The sequence below is a fragment of the Doryrhamphus excisus genome, chromosome 23, assembly GCF_030265055.1.
Source record: "Doryrhamphus excisus isolate RoL2022-K1 chromosome 23, RoL_Dexc_1.0, whole genome shotgun sequence".
Classification (NCBI taxonomy): Eukaryota; Metazoa; Chordata; class Actinopteri; order Syngnathiformes; family Syngnathidae; genus Doryrhamphus; species Doryrhamphus excisus.
This window is the reverse complement of record NC_080488.1, coordinates 4,770,551-4,793,916: the sequence shown is the minus strand read 5'-3', so window position 1 is coordinate 4,793,916 and position 23,366 is coordinate 4,770,551. Positions and strand designations below refer to the sequence as shown.

Genomic DNA, 23,366 nt, shown 5'->3' with positions numbered 1-23,366 from the left:
ACTACTTGCGCTATATATGATCATTGTCATCAACATCCGCCATGAGACCGAAGTCCATATTTCCCATAGTTCCTGAAGGGCCCATGCGCTATCAAACCTGAGCAGCGGAAAACAGCTGAGAGAAAGGGTAGAGAAGACAAAATGGCCGAGTGAACGGGTTGCGCTGTGGACCAACGGTTGCGACCCTTGAAGATAGTCCAGTAGATGTTTGGGACCGAAATGTTTGGATAGAAAAACATTCTCGCCGGGAACGTTATTATATTGTGGCGTTTCAGCCATAAGCTTTTGAGGTCGTTTTTTTTCAGCGACGATCCTCGCGATAGCGTTAGCATTTAGCTAACGTTAGCTATTACTGGCTGGTCGTGCAAGGCCGCAAGATCTTTCGATATAGATCCACTTGTATGTCGTTACTACCGCGTCATACAGTGTTTCTTAAAGGATTTCGTATTTTAACGAAGATCTTTTGCGGATGGTAGCATTAAAAAAAGGTCAACAGACTGACATTTGTTTTCCAATTGGCGCATTACGTTAGCATAGTTTTGAAGTAGCTAACGCCAAGTGACTCAGGGCTACATTTATGTTTCACCAGTTTAGTTTACCCACAAAACTGAATTTCCTGAAGTGAATCGTGTGGCTGTTGTCATTTGGTGGATATTATGGCGAGCAGCAGCGGCTCGAAAGCCGAATTCATTGTCGGTGGGAAGTACAAGCTTGTCCGGAAAATTGGATCGGGGTCTTTCGGCGACATCTATCTGGCCATCAACGTCACAAATGGAGAGGTAATACGCTTTTCTAAATGTGTATACTAATTTGTGTACGTAAAATAGAACGTCAGTTCATTAGACGTATTTAATTACACTATTAAACATACAATGTTGTCAGGTTCCTTCCCCAATCCACAGTGGCTTTCCTTTGTATTACACATGATTATCCATAGTCCCATGTGTTCAACTAACGAATTAACTTGTTTTAGTTAATCTGTAGTGTTGTAGACAATGACATCGAATTTATTTCACACATGCTAAGAACAAATCTGACTGTCACCTGTTCCGTGTGTTATGTTTAGGAGGTAGCAGTCAAATTGGAGTCGCAGAAAGCCAGGCATCCACAGTTGTTATACGAAAGTAAACTGTATAAAATACTACAAGGTGGCGTTGGCATTCCACATATACGGTAAGGGCATTCTTGGTTCCATGTTTTGTTTCTGTAAACTAATGTTTTATTGTTGTGTAATCGCTCTTCTCCTAGCCAACTCCGCTAACAACGTTCTGCCTGTTATCGCTTGTAATTACTATACATTTATTCCACAACATCAAGTCGCAGTTGTATTAGTGATCATGTCAGTAAGATTATTTTGTTGTTTTTTTGTATAAATAGCAGCTGTTGCGGGCGAGGAAAGCTTTGCTATGTGTTGGAAATGGCCGCTCCTCTTTTGTTGTTCTCAACATGTCTTCCTCTGCTCGGAATAGAAAATGGCGGCGGAGCCCAGCAGGGAAAACAAGAACTTGAGCCTGTCGTTAAGTGTCGGACTGCGTCAGAAAGAGCAGAATTGCATTCAACTGCGCTGCTTTTTGATGTTATTAGACGGACCGTGTGGCGCAAACATTGGGTTTTCACACTGGTGCTCCAGGTGTTCGTTTTAGGATCATTTCATGTGGATAGAACATGTTGCTTGCGTGTGTTGGATAATAATTAATGGTACTCTGTGAGTAAAGTACACTGTACCGTGTGCAGAAACTTCTCAAACACATTTCTGTAATATATTAACATTTCCTTAATAAATGTCTTAAACGTTTGAATTGATAATTGTGCCTCAGTTATGCAAAATAGCTGAAGGAATTTCTGATGTAGAGACTAATGCATAGTTTAGCAAATAATATTTATTTATTTTGCCTAAGTTGAACCAAAAGATATGAGGCACTCTGACAACCCTCAAAGATGTTGTGATAATCGGCGTGTTCTACAGTGGTCACTAGATGTCAGTAATGTTAAGACTCCACGGGGCGCTTCCTTTTTATCCATGTTGCAAGACAAAATTACCCAATTCGTACATCTTTGTGCGTTGCCTGTATGGCCAATGTCTTTCATAAATTTTGCTTCTGTCAGGTTTGGGCAAAATAAAATAAAAAATTGTGTGTCGTGCACACATGCACCCAATGTGTAATTAGTGTGGCCAACGCACGTCCAGATATTTCGTACATCCTCCATACATGTCCAGATATTACTCATTAATGATCACCACAACTATGTTCTCTGCGAACCAAAAAATGCACCAATTTGGCGAATGCCAAATATTGCACAGCCAAAAAAAAAAATCATACATCCGGCTGTGACCAAGGCTTTACTGTAATGTTCAGTGACACACAAGCACCAGACTTTGCCAGAACAATAGACTTTTACTGCAGGTTTGAATGATCTCACAACAAGACGCAGTAATACCTAACATAAGCTACTGTTGCAGCCGTAAGCCAAATTAAAGCTCAAATCTGGACCCCACAGGCACTTCCTGTCCCTCGTTTATCGTCGTTAATTGGTTTAAGACCCATAAACAGAATGTTGTTGCAGTTGGAGCATAGAAAACCCATTCAACTTCCTAAGAGTTTTTACCATTATTCGAGCCCTGGAGACATGGCGCATTTTCCGTGTGTTACTATTACTATAAAACAGGTATCAACTTACTCAGTGAAAGGCACAAATCCCACAAAAAAGTAAGTTGGTTCGTACTGCCAACAAGGTGTCCCTTATTTATTTCTTGGAAATTTGAGTATTGAAATTTATTATTGAGTAGTTGTCAATGCTGACTCCTCTTCCACACTTCAGCTCAGTAGTTGACAGTAATGTGCAAATGAGGTAATTTGCCAAGTGACATTAACTCCTAAAGGAGAACAAAGGGGACAAACGCTAAAGAAAGGGGGGGGGCAATGTGTGTGTGAACACAGGGCGGTATTGGAGGTAATAGTATTCATCACTAATACAGTGGGGAAACAAAGGAAATGTGAGTATTTACTTTGCAAGTTGATTTTGGTGTGCTCCTCTAAATTGTCTGCTTTTGCCACTAAAATTGGAAGTTAGGGGCCTCTGTACTTTTATAAAGTCAGTCTGTAGCCCTGAGAACACCCATATAATCACATTTACTATACAATATAGGTTATTATAATCACAGCAAATAAGACATACATTAACCTGGTGTTACACTAGGGCTAGGAGATGGATTGATATTAAAATATTGATATTTCGATTTAAAAAACAAACAAGCATATCGTTCATATCGTTCATATCAATATAGACTGGATGGCATCGCCCGAGCGCAAGCTAGTTACAGCAGCTCTGTATCCTCTTCTGCGATTTTAGTGTTTAATAGTGCTTTATTTATTACTTTCGTATTGTTGGTGCCGTGCTGATCCCTAAAGCAAGTGTGTAGTGATAGATGGTCATCTTGTTACGTTCATAGCTTGCCTCGTGGTACACTGTTTACACTCGGGAGCAGCTGTTAGCTTTAAGCACCCCTTCGTTACGTGGAGATGCGGAAGAGAATTGAATAATAGGAGTAAATAAGTAGGCATGTCACGAGACAAGACGATGCACAAGATGGGATTTTAACATACATTTTTTAATTTAATTTGAATAAAATTGCTGAATCACAATGCAGGTATGTTTTTTTTTTTTTTATCAAACTAACCACTGTTTTTTATACATAATACAGCTCACTGTTTTTCTCTTATCTTTGTCTATTTACGTCAGGGCTGTCCAGCTGTCCTTTGATTTTCCTAATTTAAAATTGCATTAAAAACATTATGCATATGCTTATAGACAAATCTTTGTTTTTTCTAGCTTTCTAGTTGCATTATACCCTCTTGCTCTATTTTTCCCCATTTTGCTGGGTTTTAAATATATCCGCCATGTCACTAAACTGTCAACACAGATCTCTTCCATGTATGAAGTGTGCTATGAAACAGAACTGGTGATCGCGGGCGCTTGAAAGTTGGTGCTAAGCCGAATGCAATGAGCGTCAATAGAACCGCTCGGTGAACAGCTGCTTGGGCTGATCTGACAAATCTTTAAAGTTGATCAAATGTAGCATTACTACAGCTTTAGCGCTGACATCAACAAGTAGCAAGCAGTTCTTCAACACCAATGTAAAAAAAAATATATATATATATATATTGTTCGTATTACTTTTTTGGTGTTGAAGCTAAGTCTAGCCTGAGCCTGTCCAACCTGCTGGTCTTGCTGCCCCTCCTCCACTCGTATCACCTCCCTCACATTTAAAACATCCTCCAGTTTAGCTTTTGTCACCTCACATTTTTGTGACTTTTTTTCAACTCTCTTCTTGCAGCTACACTAACAGATACTATCATAGCTGTGCCAAAGTAGGTATATTCGTAAAATGTTGCAAAAGGATTCGTAAATAGCTCGAAATGTATTCTTTCCTCAAAGCTACTGTTTTAAAAGTTATTTTATACGGGATGCAATAAAATTCCACTATTAGATCTTAATAGCGCCACTATTAGAAAGTGGGGTTCATTTGTAGTTAGGAAGCACTTTGGATGTATGACCAATCACAGTGGAGTGAGCGTGCCTAGAGGCGGCCAGTGGGTGGGACACATTAAAACAGACCAATGACAAATGAACACACTGAGTGGAGATGTACTTGGTAAATAAAGTGCAATTTAAATGTTGGCAGTGCTAACGTTGCCATTAAATTGACAGATTTGATATGTTCTCAGTTCATCTTCTGCTAATTGTTGGAAAAGGTAAAGTAAGTTAATTAATAAATAAGGGATTTTTGCATTTAACTGAAGACTCTGCTTTTGTTTGCCAATTCTACGATTCCGGATGCAATTCTGTTAACACGTAAATTAAGGGCCAGAACAGGGGTGGGCAAACTACGGCCCGGGGGCCACATCCGGCCCGCCAAGTGTTTGAATACGGCCCGCCCAATCTTTCAAAAGTATTTAATTTAAACTCAACATACAACCTGGCATCATGGCTTGAGCCAACCTTTTGATGGTTGTATCAATTTCGTTGTTTGACATGGTCTGTTGTTTACAAAGTGCTCCTGAAAAAAGAGACACAAGCACATAATAATAATAAAAATTAAAATAATAACAATTATATTATTATTATAACTATTATGAGTATTATATTTATTATATTAATGCTAATTATTATATTAATTATATATAATAATATTGTTATATTTGCATATTTTACATAATAATAATATAATTATTATTTTAATTTTATTTTAATTATTTTAATATTTTATTATTTTTAAAATATTTAAATATAAAATAATAAATAATAATAGCAGATTGCATGACAATTTTACAGATACAATAATACCAGGTGGACTGTTACGTGCAAAATATATAGTCTGCCCCCCCCCACCCCCCACCCCGGAAATTTTGTTATATCAATGCGGCCCACGAGTCAAAAAGTTTGCCCACCCCTGGGCTAGAATATAACACTTTGAAACCTTGATACTTTTCATGCCTACGCCAATCACACAGTTTCTCCAAATGTTAAAGAAAATCAGGACGACTTAAGAGCTGTTTTTGAATTTGTATGTTACTAGACCTACGATAATCAATAAAGCAATTAACCGTCTGATAAATAACAAACTTGCAGACTCACTATATCGACATGTGCATGCTTGTTGGTTTTCCATCTCTCTCTCTCTCTCTCTCTCTCTCTCTACCAAACAGGCTGGATGACAACAGGGTAAACCATGCACATTAGTCAACACCTGGACGCGTCGTTTCTATAGTAGAATGAACAGGGCGAGTGAACCCTCCTGTCAGTCATTCAGTCTCTTTGTGCCAGTGTGGAGAGGCTGGGCATGAGAGAATGCACTACTAAATAGTTGTGTGTGTGTGTGCTGTGTGTCACGCTACGTCTCTGGTGGCTGCTAGCTAGTTTTCTGCCTAGCCTCTGGTCTTGCGACTATTCTTCCACAGTGACATTTTGCATTTAAAGTTCAGAGCTGGCTATCGTGTTCATGGAGTATGTTCTAACTTATGTCAGTGAACAACCTTGCTGTTATCATTAAGAATTATCTTGTCTTCAAAGGCTAGTTGTGTGCCTAAATAGTTTAACATAAACACGTTGTGTTAATGTCGCTGATGTTGAGCAGTTCCCCAAAGAATATTTCTTTCAACGCTTCATATTTTTGTAACTGTTCAATGCAGACATGTCTGTATTTAATGACAAATGAGCGCACTGAGTGGAGATCTGCTTCAATCTAAATGTTGCCAGTCACATAAAACACAAATAGCTCACCTCTCCTTTTTCTTCAAAGTTGCTTTAATCGTGCTGCAAGTTTGGATACACTGCTCATAAACCTCCATGAGCCCTGCCCATGTAGTACTTTGCTGTGGCCTGGTGGTTGGGTACCCCTGTTTTAAATCGGTTTGAACTCGCCATATGATATTAATAATGATTCAGATGTTAGTTGTGACGACAGGCGGGTGGTTTGTGGTCTACAGTAAATATTGAAGAAGTAATAAATAATTGTGCGCAACGGTCATTACATGATACAGTGTGATTTTATTTTAAGGTTACTATGATGCCATCAAATAGGCGTTCCACAATCTATGGACAAAAACTGGGTGGTGAGAGGAGACAGTTGCCATTGTGGGGCCACTGTGCTTATAGTAAAACAAAAATGTAATTAACGGACTAAAGAGTCTTTGTCCCTCTAGCTTTAGCTTCCAAATGATGCCTATTCTACAGTGTGGTGGTTTCTTAAATAGTGAATGAGGTTTGTTGTGTTGAATGTTTTGTTTGCCGCCCCACCATGACTTTATTTTAGCCTTACATAAACTACAAACTGATGTTTTGCGTTTTTGTTTTGTTTTTTTTTACTATGCAATACTGCCAGACAGTGCAGCAGAGGTAGCTTATTAGGTGAGTGCATAATTTAGATTTCATACATAATTATTTACTTAACCAGGTAAAATATTCTTGGTAATCTGTAATGGTGGATTTTCCTGAAAATGTTGTCGAGAGTAATGACTGAGTGGTATATTTTTACACTGATGCCTAATGAACAGCTGAACAGTACATCCGGCCTTCTAAGGTTAAGTAGGCAAAATACAAAACAAGACTATTAAAACAAGAGATGGTGTTGTGGGGTTTACTAAAGTCAGTGAAGTGTTACGGTTTTGGTGTGTCTTGGTCAGTCAGAAAGCCATCCTCACGGAGAAGGGTGATATTTTGAGGGTCATATTGGAAAAAGCGGTAGAAAATGAATGAATGAATGAATGAATATTGGTCCAATTTAACAGATGAGAAATGATGCAAATCTGTTTCAACCGAACAAAGGGAATCTTAAAACGTGTCTCATAGCCGGATAGCTCTTTTTATCAAGACTAGTTTGGGGTAGTTGGAAACACTCAGAAGTCTTTCAAAGCCCCAAATGAGAGGTTTGTGGAAAAGTGGAAAAGTCACAACCATTATGATGTTGCCTAATGTAAACTGGTGTGAAATGAGCAACTGGGTGTTAAACATGAATTTTGCTAATCGGCAAAAATGTTGACCTTGTTTGCTAAAAAGCAAAAACTCACTCGCATTACTTCTCCTTTTAGGTGGTATGGCCAAGAGAAAGATTACAACGTCCTAGTCATGGACCTGCTTGGCCCCAGCCTTGAGGACCTGTTCAACTTCTGCTCACGTCGTTTCACCATGAAGACAGTCCTTATGTTGGCAGACCAGGTAGCCCACACACATCCCATTTCTATGCAGTCTTCTGAGGTGATGATTTTGCTAGAGGTAGGGATGGAAGATATAGCCTAAAATCTGTATTGTGACATATCTGATATATTCTTTATAATAGAATTTCCAAACGATATCCAGGTGAGGACAAGCCTTTGGCTGCTGACATAGGCAATAACGTATTGCATTGTTTATTTGGACATGTTGTAGTATTCTCTATTTAGACTCATTAAAATGTACTTGTTAATTTCTTGTTCAAAGCTGTTTGGATCTTCTTTGCTGTAACGCAATTCCAGCCAGTCTTGTTAATGAGTATTAAGGACTTTTGTTTTTGCTACTTTACATTAAAAAAAAAAGTCTCTGTCTTAGCTTGGCTATTCCTCGTCCTCTTAGTATGGGTGTAACAATGCGCTTTAGTACCAAATCAATTCATGGTTGCTGATACGTTTCAAGAACATAATTGGTTCATGATATGATCCAAAACGATTCAGTAACTTCAAACTGATTCAGTAACCTTTTCGTCAAAAATTCAATCAGAGTGACTGAAATCAATACCTGCATATTGGACAGTGCATAGTGAAATTTCAAAGATTCCTGTAGTTTTTGTGAGTCAGGTATAAATTAATTTTGGATATAAACAAGCATACACAATCATTAATGGCACATGCATTCAGATTTTATTTGAATAAAGTGTGAGCAACACTTCAGGATGAATTAACAGGTTAACCTCATTTTAATATTCAATTCATTCTCAATATAGTTTTTTTCCTAAAGCTCTTTTCCTGACCTTGCATTTCAGATGATCAGCAGAATTGAGTATGTACACACAAAGAACTTCATCCACAGAGATATCAAACCAGACAACTTTCTCATGGGCATCGGCCGTCACTGTAACAAGGTAAGACGCGCAAAAACGTGTTCCAAAGAGTTGATTGTGTTTCAACTGTAGTCATTTTAAACCTCCAGTCCAAATGTAAATATTTTTTAAATTGCGGCTTGTGACTCGAGCCACCAAAGTACACATTAGCCCCTTTTCCACCAACCTTGACGAGTCGCCCGTCCACTTCTCATAGCTTCTCTTCTTTTGCTCTGTTTTCCAAATGATCAATTTGTAAAAAATAAAAAAATAGGTTTGCAACTGCATGCTCGGTGGTTGGCTGAACTAAACAGTACGAACGTATTCCGACAATCGCCATTCTTGTGCACACAACCCAACTTGAAGTTTCCTGTCTGCTGAAAAGACCCCTCTGGGAAAGGATAATTTTCCCCATAATATTTGTCTGAGTAAAGTTGGTGGAAAAGTGCAGTTTTTTTCAAAATCCCAGGTAAGTTTCCGAATAGTTTATGTGGTGAAAAAGGGGCTTATGTTTTCAATGGGTCGGCTGGTCATATCAAGGCCAAAAGTGTGAAGAGTGAGGTCAGGCTTTCTATACTGTATTTTGTCGTTACCTGCTTGGCCCTTCTGGTTCAACCAGTAGAAATGTGTGTGTCTAAAATGTCATTCTCCTCAATATTCAAATTGCATTGTTTTTATTGACACAATAACAGCCCCGACCTGCCAGTGGGGAAAATAAACAACTAACAATGCGTTTTTACATAGTCACATGACTAGTATTTTGTACATTCACAGCTGTTCCCGGTGGCCATCAAGACGTTTCTTTTCCCGACCTGTTTATTCCAGTTAGCGTCCCTAAATTTTGTCACAAGTCTTGACTTTCCCAAATATATATGTGCACTGCAGAATGCTGGCATTACATGAAGTTTGGAAGGAGTATAGCTGCACATCGACAAACGCTATTGCAGTAAGGCAAAGGAAGAGTGACATTTTGCTGCAGCAGTGGTTTCTTTGATGGGGCTTTGCAGGCCACCAATTGTTGCTTTTGATTGAGTTCTTATTGAATGCTATTGCATTTGTCAAGATTTTTGTATACTGATATTGCAGTCTTGAATATCAGCTGATACTGATATTAATCGGATATCGGCATGAACCATACATACATTTTATGACTAATTTTAACAGCAGGTTACTTTATAAGCATCTGGGGTATGCTTTTATCCATAATGTAGTGGCAGCGAGGCATAATATAGAGTTTCGAGGTTCTCAATTAAGCGTTTATACCTGACTTTACCCACCACAAGCAAGGTCTGATCATCTTTTCAGTTCTAGTTAATGACTTCTTGTCATCTCATGGGAATTTTTCCATGTAATGCTGTTTCAAGTGTGCTATGAGTTGGATCGTGTTAAAGTTTCCCGGTTATGTGCAACCAACTTGTTCATAAGTTTTGTACTCGGCTGTAACTGCATTTTTTGACTAACACGTTGGCGCGCAGTTATTGTGAACACGTGGGCTCTATTCGGCTGCTGCTTTTTAGTCTTTTTTTATTGTAAATGTTATTATAAATATGAAAGGGGCTCAGTATATGACCGTTGATGGGAAAAGTGTCATGACAGACTATGCAAATTAGATTATGACGCCACACCCTCTGAATATTTTTTTTGCACTTATATAATCTTACATTTCATTGTTTAGAAAAGGTTTTATATTTATATTTGTACTTGAAATTTGTGCAGATACCCTGATTGATCGTTTATGGCAGTTGGCTTTTACGCATGCATGTCTCTATGGAGGACTAATGATGCCACTCTAACATTAAATTTGCAGACAAGGAGTGTGTTAACAGACAAGGAGCTGAATGAAGTCAAATATTTGAATGACCTATTTTAATCTAATTTGCAGAACAATCTAGGAGAAGCCTGTTTTAATACATGACATGACTATGTGTCCATATAAGTGTAGACTGTCAAAGGAACATTGAGACGTGTGCATTTACTCATACATGTTACAATGCTCACCTTTTTAAAATAATATATCCTAAGTGTTATAATCCAGAGCCCTTTGTGTTTTCTTATCACGGGTCCTGGAGGAGGGTCCCAACACCCCCAAAGTGTGTTAAGTGAAACATGATAATGAGATTAATGCAAGAGATAAACATTCGTAATTAAACTTGGAATGCCATTATCCCTGACACTTGTCACTCAGCTTGATACATGAATGGCATGCCATGGAGCCACTGTTGCCGGTGTGCCACTCATGATAAAGAGTTAATACCACTCCAGTGAAGTGTACATTCACTGTGACTGCTCAGATCAGGCTGCACTCCCCTAGGCTTTTCGTACTATGCTGGATTTGGGCACGATTCCACGTTGTCGTCCTGCCTTGAGCAGGCCATCCCTCACACTGAGCAGTCGAGCTTTGACCCATTTACTTGCCCCATCTAGGCCTGTCACAATAAAAAATATATATATATTGCACATGAATTAGTTTCTCAAGAATCTAACATTGTATTTGTAATCTAAAGGGATTTTAAACAAACAATAAAGAATATATGATCCCAATGAAAATCAAATGGGACTCTTACTTAAACTTTATTTTTTTTGTCCTTGTCACTAATATTTTATGTCGAAATGACGATGCATAAACAGGCTGAAATTTACATTGTTTTGTATGCAGCAGGCACGAAAAAAGTATTCAATCTTGTTTTATTCAATATGTTTGCAGTATATTTTCACATGGCTATGGCATCAAATCACTGTAGTTTGTGTGTCATGACCCTCAAAATAACTGGACGGTCGCTGGTACACTTGTGAATACTCTGATCCACTGGTACTCCTTTCAGGAAAATCACCATTTTGCATTCCCCATTCAGTTGCAGCACTCTGTGTGGACACTCTCTAGCGCCAACAAACACACATGCATCACCCTCTTCACCACACAGGCTTAGATGACAAGTGTGTTCACTCTGCATCTGTCTGTGTGCGTTGGTGCTACAGTGGAATGAGTGGAGAGAGAACCCTCCACTCACATTCTACCTCATTGTCCCTGTACTACTAGTGAGTGGATACATAGAGTGCTAGCAGCAAGTTAGCCCAGTGAAAAAGCATACGCTAACATGAATAAAGGCACAAAAGGGATGGTTTCACAGGGGAAGGCCACAGACCCAGTGTGAATATTTTGCTTTTAAACAGAATTAACGTGAGCGCATGAACACCGATGAACCAATCTGTCGCATTTCTTTGAAAGTAGTGACGAGGACGAACTTGTATGCACACCTCAACCGTCCTGTCCAATTTTCCCAACTGGGAAAAAAAATACAGAGTACGTCTAAACATGAATTGAGGACCACCTACATTAGAGTACTGTGGAGAAATCTGTGCCCTGTTAAAGAATCTCCAGATAATTGCATTATGGCTTTGCGACATACAGTCACCTCCTTTTAAAAAAAAAAAAAAAAAAAAAAAAAGTCAAAAATGATGTTTCCAACACTTGTAGAAAGAAAAATTGCTCAGAACATTTCAACCTGTTTCAGTCGGGAGGTCCGCTGAGTAAATACTTCCCCACACGAACGTTCCTTCTCATGATGACAGCGTTGGATTCATCTTATGTATCCACCGCAGCGTGCAGCCATCAACTTGGCTTTATAATTTGTACCAGTATAAGTCATTTTCATATAATTTGTAGAATTATACTGGTGTATTAAAAAAAAATGAATAAAATACCACCGAACCCTACTCGTTAGAGATTTCCTGCTGGATTGTCGGGATTTATAAGTTTCACACATGGATTGAATTGTTCCCTGGTGGATGTTGGTCTGCCTCTATCAGGTAGGGGTACTAAAATCCACCTGGAACTCACTGTGGTGTCATTGTGCTGTCCCAAACTGCACCCTGTTTGGCAGAACCTATTTAGCAATCTCTTTAATGTGGTCAAATCAACATAGTATGAAAACAGCACCACATGCTGACATCCATCCTTTTGTAGCACATCAGTTGTATACCGGGAAATCTCATTTATAATGATTTTTTTTTTTATAATATCGCACCAAAGGTGAAATTTTTCACCCTAAGTAGTTAACAATTTATAAATACGTGGCAAAGCAAAATGATACATCATACACGATTTTCGTAAAGTGGTGTCTGTATGATGACAGCAACCTGTGTGGCTGTAGAAACATTTTGCCAGTTAACTTTGTTACATTCAAGCCTTGGGTGAAAACGTGAACACAAGTTAATATCTAATCATAAATACAGGATTTGCTCTGGCTATTTTAACTGCTGGTAGACAGGATTTGGACGTTTCATTTTGTTTCTGGGGATTTTTCTCTTTTCATGCAATATTGATCTTTTTCATGGTCGTTTTGTCAGAAGATCACTCATTAATTCTTCTTGACTGATGGCCAGATTTATCATACAACGCAAAAATGCCCAAATAAGGAATTTGTGATTGTAGGTCCAATCTTAAATGTACAAAAGGCGCTTGTTGTACAAAAGTAATTAGTATTAAACTACGTGGGTGCAACACGAAGTGCCTGTTGTACTCATGTTAACTGTGACTAAAGGTGGATAGAGGCTGTGATTTTTGACCCCTGCCCCTCTACTGTCTGCCCCTAGTGTTTAGACTCATCAGTGGGGAAGAGGAAAAGAAGCTTGGCGGTTAGCTCTTCTCAGGACCCATCTTTCTCAGGATTAAACCAGGTGTGACCTTTACCGCAACACCAGCTGCCTCACAACAGCAGTTGTCGCTTTGCAATTATAATTAACTATACAGGCTTGTGAATCAGACCATTAGCGCTCATCTTGCACTTACTATACCAAACCACCCAGTGTGCACTTCATTCCATTGGGAGAAGACGGTATAAATGTTCATTACGAGCTCTTAACTTGTAAAAATCTGAAGGCTGCACTCTTACCTACCCTTAAAGGAAGTCCCTTGTACGATTTTGGGCGTGCGAGTAAATTAATTCCACCTACTCTACTATTTTTTATATAAAACAATGTCAAACCTGGTGCCATAGTTTAAGCCCATAAGACAACAGTTTTCACTGCAATGTAAGGAAACAACCTTTTTGGAATGATTAATGTTAAAGTTCAGTCAATGTATTATCTTGTGACAATATTACTATTGGATGATAGCTGATGTAATGAGAAAGCAAATAAATAACTAAAATTGAGTGACTCATTATACGCAATTATCTTGGGGTTCACAGTGACCAAATGAAATACAGGTTGAAACATTGTAAGTTTAACATTGTAAGTCGTCAAAAGGTCGGGGCTGGCTGATAACCACAATTTACTAATAATTGTGCCCTTTGACAGAGGATTATCCACCTTTTTTAGAGTTGTATTCCACCCAAACTTAAGTATTTCATTGTGATCACAAATCTCCCACCGTAGTGTTGTGGTGAATAATTGACTACTGACAGACAACTGTCCAGTGACTGCATTAGCAGTGCAATTACAGAAGAAAGGTAACCCAATGCAAATAATGTTGTCTGCAGATGTGGTTGAGATCTCATGTGCCTTCCACTTATTAATGCAAACAGTTTGCAACATTCTCTATACGTTATATTTATATTCTCATCTGATATTTAAATCCACACCATCTTTTTTTTTACACACTAAATTTCTTTCATAGCCTTGTCAGCCAGTGCAGAGCGGGTAGCGGGGCAGAGTGAGGGATGGGGTGGGGATGTACAGAGTGAGGAGAGGAAAGTGGCAAACACACTTTTGACTGAAACAGTATTGTATCATCCTGTATGTCAGTAAGATCATCAGAGGTGTCTTAGCACCATTGTAAATCAGATGTCATTATAGTCAGTACAAAGGGTTTTGCACTGCATGTGGCTGCTTCTGCTTCTACTACCATAACACGTATTGTTTCATTTCACTTCTAGATTTGTCATGTTTTTTTTGCGTTGTTTACGGATGGTGGCACTGTGGCTTGCAAAGCACTAAATTCTGCTCAGCATATGAAACGGCACAGTGGTAAAAAATAAATACAATTTAAAAAGCACATGAAATATGCAGATGTGTCAGATACGCTTGGGGAAGGTGCAGTTTGTTTGTACTATTTGACTCAAACCTGAATCTAATTTGATTCCTTTTTTAGAGTAGTACTAAGACCTTAGCAGTTAATTATTCAATAATATATATTTTTTGTTCAAAATAGCACACTTAACGGAGTACAATACTTTTAATATCTTATACAAATCTGTCCTTAAAGAGGACTTTATTTACAAAGTACAAAGTACATTTCCACTCAATGTGCTCATTTGTCATTAAATACAGGCATCATGTCTGAATTGAAGAGTTATTAAAATACGACGAGTTGAAGCAAATATTTTTCGGACAACTTCTCAAAATCAGAGAGCATAGAGCAACATTCTTAAGTGACATTTTAAAGTCACTTGTTTAAAGTCACTTCCTTGTGGGGCAAAAACAATCTGCGAATGACCCGCATTGTTTGTTTTAAAGACAAAATGTCACCACGGTTTAAAAAAAAAAAAAGCTAGCTAGCTCGCTGATGCCAGAGCAACAAAATAAATGAGAGCCATCATGAATATACCTGTTACTGCACAGTCACAGCATGTATATAAAACATTGTAGTTTTTTTTTTTAGAGTGCTATATAGTCAAAATAGGCATATTCTAAGACGCTAAGAATACATGTATTCCTAGCTCCCTCATGCTAACTTTTTCTGCTGTCTATTCATACTTGTTCATATGTTTGTTTCCCAGGTGCTGCATCATTATGCCTCATCACTATGCCAGAAAATTAGTTTGTGTTAGCTGCTACAATCTAATGTTGTAGTTTGGTTTATATAAAGGTCGGTTATGTAAATAGAACATTGCTGGTGTTTTTTTTTTTTAGGGCTTTATGGTTGAAATTGGTGTGTCTTGTTATGTGCATTGTTCGCTCCCACGTGGTAGCTGCTTTTTTCTCTGTAGAACACACAGAAAAGGGAAAGATGTGTGTTCATGTTTCACATAAGGGTGATTTTCCTTTAATATACACTATAGTTTGTGTGGTAGTCTTATTTCACTTCAAATGTGACTTTGTTAGTACGACATTTAAAATCGTGTTTCATTGTTCAGCTTATTTTCAAGTGTTTGAAAGCTGAGGTGACTGTTGGGAATTGAAATGACGTACTCTCAGAATGCAGTCGTTGGGACATTCGCCGCGGTATTCTATCATTTAAATTGTATTTATATTGTTCCATGTCACAAATGGGTAGATAATTATATGGGTAGATGAAGATATTGTACCAGTTTTGCTTTGACACAATCAGAATTGTGAAGATGTCATTTTACAGGGGTGGTCGATGTGGTCATTTTGCTTAAGGTTGTTGCTAACTAAGTTTGAAAATAACAATATTTTGCATTTTGTGCTGCAAAAGCTATAGTATAGTTTAATAAAGCTGTGTGTTAGCAGCTTGTAGTTGGGATGAGAACAGACATTACAGTTTTTATCCACTTATTTGTCTTGCGATGTTATCAGCATTACTTCCAAATATGCAGCATGGCTGAACCACATGCATATGCTATAACCTCTCAGATACTAGTAAGTGATTAATAGTGATATACTGTTGCGGTGCAACATACTGTGAGTGCCTAGTGGACAGAATTGCACTCAGAGGCCCCAATCTATCTGCATAGGAGAGTACACTCCTTATTGGAATTTTAATAGAAAAAACTTCAACATATTGTGGACAAATTTTTGCATGCTTATTTCTAATCCCTCTGGTGGAAGTACAAACAATAACAAAATATTTTCTCTCTCTTTCTCTCTCTCTCTGTACAGTTGTTCCTTATTGACTTTGGATTGGCGAAGAAGTACAGAGATAACCGAACACGACAGCACATCCCCTACAGAGAAGACAAGAACTTGACTGGCACAGCACGTTATGCCTCCATCAATGCACACCTCGGCATTGAACAGAGGTCTGTTGATATGCCAACACAAGTTTTTCACTTTGAATTTTAAATGTTTGTCTTAACTTGTAGTTTCCAAGAAAGCACTGCTGCATTTGCAGCGTTTCCGATAGCGTTCTATGCATTAGTCATTTTATGACCATATGCTGAGTGTGTTGTTTGTAAGCTAAATTTCAATTATTTGTTGTTTCCAGTCGCCGTGATGACATGGAGTCATTAGGCTATGTGCTGATGTACTTCAACAGAACCAGTCTACCATGGCAAGGACTGAAGGTATGAGTAGTAACTGATGTTTGATGTTCTCTTGGTATAGTTTAAGGACCTGGATTCATTGCTTAATGTTCACAAGTTTTGGGTGCTGACTTCTTATTTCTGCCATATTGGCGCTCACATGCTGTTTATGGGACAAGACATGCTGTTGTGACACTGAATATTGTGTTTGCCAGGCTGCAACAAAGAAACAGAAGTATGAGAAAATCTCAGAGAAGAAGATGTCCACACCTGTGGAGATCCTCTGTAAGGTAAGATCACGCATCACGCATCATGCATCTTCAGTGATATGCAGTCAGGGGAAGCTCATAACATCAAAATATTAATTGATGTTTGTTTTTTCTGTGTGATTGCAATTGTTAATGTTCTTTAGTCATGGTTGAATTTGCAATATTAAATTAAATGAAAATTAAATGCAATATATTTTAATGCACTGCTGAATGAATGGACTTGACTGCTAAGAAAGAAGATTATAATGCCAAGTATAACAAAAAGATTAGACATTTACAACAAAGTAACAAAGCTTTTCATGAAGAAAGATAGGGTAAGAAGAACTTCACATCCTAAAAATAGTAAGGCCACATATTTTTTCCATCTTATTAAAAAACAAATCTGACTAAGAAGGTACCTCCATCAGCCATGAACCTCAGTGCACATCACTGAATGTCTGAACATCATTTCCCTCCACATCAGGACAGCTCACTGTATTATTACATTCCTCCAGGGTTTTCCAGCAGAATTTTCCATGTATTTGAACTATTGCCGTGGCCTGCGCTTTGAGGAGGCTCCAGATTACATGTATCTGCGCCAACTCTTCCGCATCCTCTTCAGGTAAGTGCCACTTGGAAAATAATACTTTTTCAGTATGACTCAAAAGGTAACCACGCCAAAGAATATCAGCAAATGTAGTCTGTTGTGGTAACAAATTTGCTATTGCCGATAAACTATATTATTTGCATTTTTAGACATTTTTTTTCATTAATGCAATGATAATATATGGCATAATGTTAGTAAATCATATCAAAAGCAATACACTTTATTTTTTTAAGACTATTTAACACTGTAATTGGAATGTCAAGAGCTCTTAAATCAAATAAATTACAGATCATAAAATAAACCAAAAAGACAAAACCACCTGTATGCTATCATAGTAAAGGCATTGGTTCTCTTTTGTGCCAACTTCACTCAAGTTTTTTTTTTTTTTTAACCCTTCCTTCCTTAAACTGGTTCAAAATGCTGTGTTTTAGGACTCTGAACCACCAATATGACTATACATTCGACTGGACCATGCTGAAACAGAAAGCAGCACAGCAGGGGGCCTCCTCCGGGGGCCAGGGCCAACAGGCACAAACCCCCACAGGCAAGCAAACTGACAAACCCAAGCCTAACATGAAAGGTTAGTAGCAAACAGCCAAGCGACGTTTTTTATAGACACCAATTGCTCCGTCTCAGCATTGTAAATAGACATACAGCTATTGCTATGATATAACCCCCACCCCATCTCCCCTTTTAAACTCTAAAAGATCCAAATGAAAACCAAAAATGACAGAAAAATTAGAGCAGAATCACCATCACAAAAGAGCGAAAAGTCAAAGGAATGAGATAGTGACACAATTGGTCAGTCTTGCTATAGCAAAGACGTCCTTGGGGAATTTGTCTACTAACTTTGTTGCACTGAGATCATGTTCCTTTGTTGGGGCTGGACAATGGGCTCTCTTTCTCTGCTCCTGTTGACTAACTCATTCTGATGACTTAACTCTTGACTGTTTGCCATTATCTGTATTCTTTTTCAACTTTTGTTTTCCCATTGAACTTTGTCAACATTATGAACCCTTCCAACATGATAGTGTCTCATTAGCAATCACAGAGGGATACTGGTCGACGTAAGTTGCTTTGTGAGTTAGAAATAAGTACATATAAGTTGTCCGAAGGGCCATCAGGTGTCTTTCGTGCATTTTGCCCGCTGTCAGACTTGGGCAAAATGTCAAGTTTGTCAATTTCGCACTCGCCGACTCCTATGGATGTTCTGCGGCACACATACAACCCACTAGAAAAACAATGGATAGTGAAATGGATAGTGAAAATATGTGTGTCCATTTGAGGCCATTGGTAATTTTGCTTCCTCTAATGTGCACTGTTATCAGTTTAAACACCACATGATCACCAGACCAAACAGGTATGCTCTTTTCATACATTGCACCCATTTGGACCCTTTTATATGCTTGTACATTAGACTTCATAAGATGTCTTCAAGGTGGGCAGGTCTGTATCACAAACAGAAACATATATCATTGAGGCCTTAAGTCTCCAAAGCAACAAGCTACAATGGGCACATTTCACCCATTGTTTTACCAGTTGTTTATGTGGTCAGGAAAAAAAGCCCACAGCCAAGTGGGTTGCACTTGCACACTGTGTATTATGCTACAAGCACAGGAAATACATACAGGAAAATGACTAATGGGTTCATTAATGGTGCCGTGTTGGTGTGACATGGCATATATTGGCAGAAGAAGCAGGAGCTCACAGAAATCAAAGCGGTTAATGATGACCTAATACAGACTTGCAACAAATGGCGATGAGTGGACGCCATGGGTGCGGGATGGAGTCACGTCAGCTGTAAGTTATGCTAAGCATCTAGCAACACGACAATCTACTGCTTGCTGTGCGAGGGTAATGTCAATTGAATATGCTTTATTTTTTTGCACCTGCTCGCTACATGCATCTTTCTCCAGGAATCGACCCATTTATGTGCCAATATCTTCCCATAAACGTCAGTCACATCGGTGTATTGTTCATGCAAAAAGAAGAAATGAGAATGTTTTGATAAAGCAACCAATCGTTAAACTGAAATATGCAGCTAATCATAAGGTTAAGGTTAACTGCAAAGTTGTCCTAATGGGCACAAGGTCATTATCACACATGAGCTGCCATTTGACACCCCTCCACAACCTGAAGCCCCATTGTTCCTTTGAAGGAAAAAGCATCCCCATATCATGATGGCGCCCCCTCCCCTGTGCTGCGTGGAAAGCATCTCAGGTGGGATTTGCTTATCATTGGGAGCCGTCAGGACCGTAATTTTTCCCCATCAGAGCATAAAACGTTCCTCCACCTTTCAATGTCCCATTTGGTGCTGCAATTTTTTGGGTTACAGGACACCAGACCTTTGAAGACTTTTGTTGTTAAAACCCACAAGTACCAACCTCCTATTTGGAAGGATCATCCCGTTTCTTGGTGGACAGCCGACAATATGATCCTCCAGCTCAGGGCGGTGACCTTTTTTTTTTTTTTGGGTCTACCACTTGATTTTTTTGGTTTTGGTAGCCCTCAGGATCTTTGAAGTTTCAAATGACAGACCTGTCCATGCATCCTTTCGTCTTGTGTAGTTTTGGTGTGTAACATGGCCTTGTTTAAAGCCGCAGCGATACAATATTGTAGTAATTGGGTATTCTGCTGAAATGTTCAAATTAATTTTTTATTTAATTTGCTTGGGTACAGAAGTTATAAAAACTAGAAAATTCCCGTGGAAATTTTGATGGGCTTGCCACCTGTGCTGTGAACCTCGGGCCCAGTGCGCCAACGGCTACCGTGCTAGCACCTAGCAAGACCGAAAAGGTTGATGCAGTCCCATAGTGTCCCCACATCATGCCATGTGTCGATTTGCCTTTTAGAAATGAGTAAATTAGTTAAAATGCTAACATGCTAACAGTCATCATGCTAGCACCTAGCAAGAGGGCCTCAAGTTTAGAAAGTGCCAAGGTTGTCCTATAACCTTCCTACATCATGCCATGTGTGTATTTGCCTTTAGACACGAGTAAATTAGCTTAAATGCTAACATGCTAGCAATTAGCATTTAGCCACAGGGAGAGTTGAGAAGTTTATCTCAAAAATGAGCCGTTAATCACGTTTCTATGTGGCCGTATGGCTGAGCTACATGGCTGTGAAAAGTCTGTAAATTCTCGTTTTCCCTGGAAATGTGGCTGTTCTAAAAATAGAACATGTGTATCTAATCTAGTGGCCCATTTTTGAACGTTTTGGTGAATAGCGTCGCCATGGTTACACAATGTTCCAAAAAATAAATACCGCTGTGGTCCTGAGTGTCAGGATTCCGGCGGTGTAACATGTGTGGGGGTCCTTCTTGCGGTTTTGGCCGCATTACACGCACAAAAATGGGAAGATTGATATAATAATAGCTAAACATCGCAAGGAATAACAATATGGGCTTGCTCAGTAATGCAAGCCCCATAGTCTATGGGGCTTGCATTACTGAGCAAGCCCATAATAAGCTCAGCTGATTGCGGCATAATGATGCCTTGTAGATGCATATATCCATCCAATTTGAGACTGGTTTACTTTTGCTGGCAAAGGAGAGAATTATACAGTAAACCTCGGATATATCGGACTCGGATATATCGGAAATTCGCTCACAACGGACAGATAAAAAAGAACCGATTTTTCTGTAATGCATTTCCAATAAAAATTCATTGCATATATCGGATTTTTTATAATGGATTTCGCCTATTTCGGATAAAATCTCCAGTCCCGTTCCAATGCATTTCCATTAAATTTCCCTAGCATATATCGGATGGCCGCATCGTGGCGCTCCGATTCGCCGAATCGTGACAGGCCGCTATACGACGTCATTTGCAGCGTTTGCAGCGTTGCATTGGAAACATAGTCAAGGAAGTGCCTTTTTATAACGGATAAAATCAGATTTACGCATATACCGGATATAAATCCGATATGTGCGTAAAACGGACATTTTCCGGTATACGCATATAACGGATTTCGCTTATATCGGACAAAACCAGTGTGAACAATTGAATCCAATATATCCGAGGTTTACTGTAGTTAATTGATGTTATAGCGTTTTAGTTTTTGCAGTGATTAAGGAATATATTTTCCAGCCCACCAAAATAAAAATCCACGTGGGCGGTGGTTGATGTCCGCCTCTGCCCTTTAAAGGCCTACTCTCAGGCCTTTGGACAGAAAACGATTCTGAAAAGTAGCATACATTATTCCATATTCGATATCCTCCTGCTACTTTGGAATTGTGTGAATCGAGTGATGTCACTCGGTGTGCGTCATGCCGCCACCTTCATCCTTGGCGTTAATTGGCGAGAATTGTGCTAATGTTCCTTGTCTGTGTGTGCTCGTAGGTTTCTGAGTAGTCTCTTCAGAGCAGAGCTGCAGAAGTGTTGGCGACCAGGAACAACGAGGCTCTTTCCTAGACATGCAACAAAGAGAAAGTTTGTGTCCCCCTTCTATCTTATCTGTGTAATGGAAATATATAGATAACACAGCAGACACGTGTGTAAATCTATATATTTGTAAGTGTATATAATAAAACTCTCCACTCTGAAAGAAAGGAAGAATGGAATAGAAGGACCTTTGACTGTGGAGGCTGTAACCCTGACCTGACATACCTTCTCATCTATCCCTCTGTCTGTCCTCCTTTTCATTGTTGGCTTTTTTGTAAGGTTTTGTTCAAAACTGAATTTAAAAAAAAATAGTCAGCCTTGACCCTTTCTTTTTCTCTGTGTGAATATCTCCGAGAATCTCTTCCCTCCTTCACTTATTTCACTCCGCTTTACCGAGCAAATGTTTCAACATGTAAAACCTAAAAACTCCTCCCTTTTTTTGTTTCTGAAGAGCTGACTGAGAAACCCCTGGTTATTTACGGAACGGTGAGCTATTGAATCATGTTTTGTTTTGTTTTTTTTCCTATGGTGGTTAGGAGTTTGCCTGCTGACATTATACACAGCTGATGGCAACAGTCTGTAGTAGATTGATACTCTGGCTCTCTCCCTTTCTTTAGAGCTTTGACTTATTATTAAATCTGTTGTAAAACCCATGGTCTTCTTCAGAAATACAAATAAAAACATTACACAACTGAATTGTTTGAACATGCCCTACAATGTCGCGGTTTTTGCCAAAGGCATTTCAGAACTACACATAGAACAATTTTTTTGGGTTGATTTCCTGTTTTTTTTTATAAATCAAATCAACTTTATTTGTATAGCACTTTTCCTGCAAAGAAATGCAACACAAAGTGTAAACAATTAAAACAATTTCCACAATTAAAAGGAAAAAACAAAGAAACAAAAGAAAGCCCCTCCTTCCCACCCTCCATACTAGACCCACACACACAATCACACACAGTAGGGAGACATGGCATGGCACTGAGGATCAAGGAAACGCCACCTTTGGGGCCGTCCACACTGGGAGTCGCTGCAGGCCGTGCCATCGGAGGCCCAGCACCCGGGCCCCCCGACTCCGACAGACGGGCGGACCCCCACATTAAAGGGAGGAACCCCGGTCGAAGGGACCCAAGTATGGCACCCCCTCAGCAGACCCGACACAGCCCCCAGTATGGAGGACCCCCCTGAGGAAACACTGGAGTTAAAAGCTGAAGACCAAGAGCAAAGAAAATAGGACTAAAAAGATAAAAACAAAACACTGGAGTTAAAAGCTGAAGACTAAGCATAAAATTGAACTAAAAAGATAAAAACAACACTAGAGTTAAAAGCTGAAGACCAAGAGCAAAAAAATAGGACTAAAAAGATAAAAACAAAACACTGGAGTTAAAAGCTGAAGACCAAGAGCAAAAAAAA

At 39.0% G+C, this 23,366-nt stretch overlaps 1 protein-coding gene across 4 annotated transcripts; it reads left to right on the top strand.

Moving 5' to 3' along the window:
* The first annotated feature begins 69 nt into the window (after positions 1-69).
* Positions 70-22,649, top strand: csnk1a1 (casein kinase 1, alpha 1). 4 transcript variants are annotated; one of them, XM_058063917.1, is made up of 11 exons: positions 71-779; positions 1,067-1,173; positions 7,590-7,716; positions 8,516-8,614; positions 13,166-13,249; positions 16,355-16,494; positions 16,680-16,758; positions 16,932-17,006; positions 17,480-17,586; positions 18,003-18,115; positions 21,912-22,649. In XM_058063917.1, exons 1-11 carry the CDS (start codon positions 657-659, stop codon positions 21,917-21,919), a joined length of 1,062 nt encoding a protein of 353 aa, XP_057919900.1. In that variant the 5' UTR covers positions 71-656; the 3' UTR covers positions 21,920-22,649. The 4 variants fall into 4 exon arrangements, with proteins under 4 accessions (XP_057919899.1, XP_057919900.1, XP_057919898.1 ...); XM_058063915.1 differs by having other exon boundaries at positions 18,003-18,151; XM_058063916.1 differs by lacking the exon at positions 21,912-22,649 and having other exon boundaries at positions 70-779; positions 18,003-18,156.
* Positions 22,650-23,366: the final 717 nt, after the last annotated feature.

Excerpts from the sequence above, each read along its gene's own strand:
- csnk1a1 (XM_058063915.1), top strand. The coding sequence starts at position 657 with ATGGCGAGCAGCAGCGGCTCGAAAGCCGAATTCATTGTCGGTGGGAAG. Across the intron at positions 8,615-13,165 it reads TCGGCCGTCACTGTAACAAG|TGTTTAGACTCATCAGTGGG; the intron begins GTAAGACGCGCA and ends GTCTGCCCCTAG. Across the intron at positions 17,007-17,479 it reads CTGTGGAGATCCTCTGTAAG|GGTTTTCCAGCAGAATTTTC; the intron begins GTAAGATCACGC and ends ACATTCCTCCAG.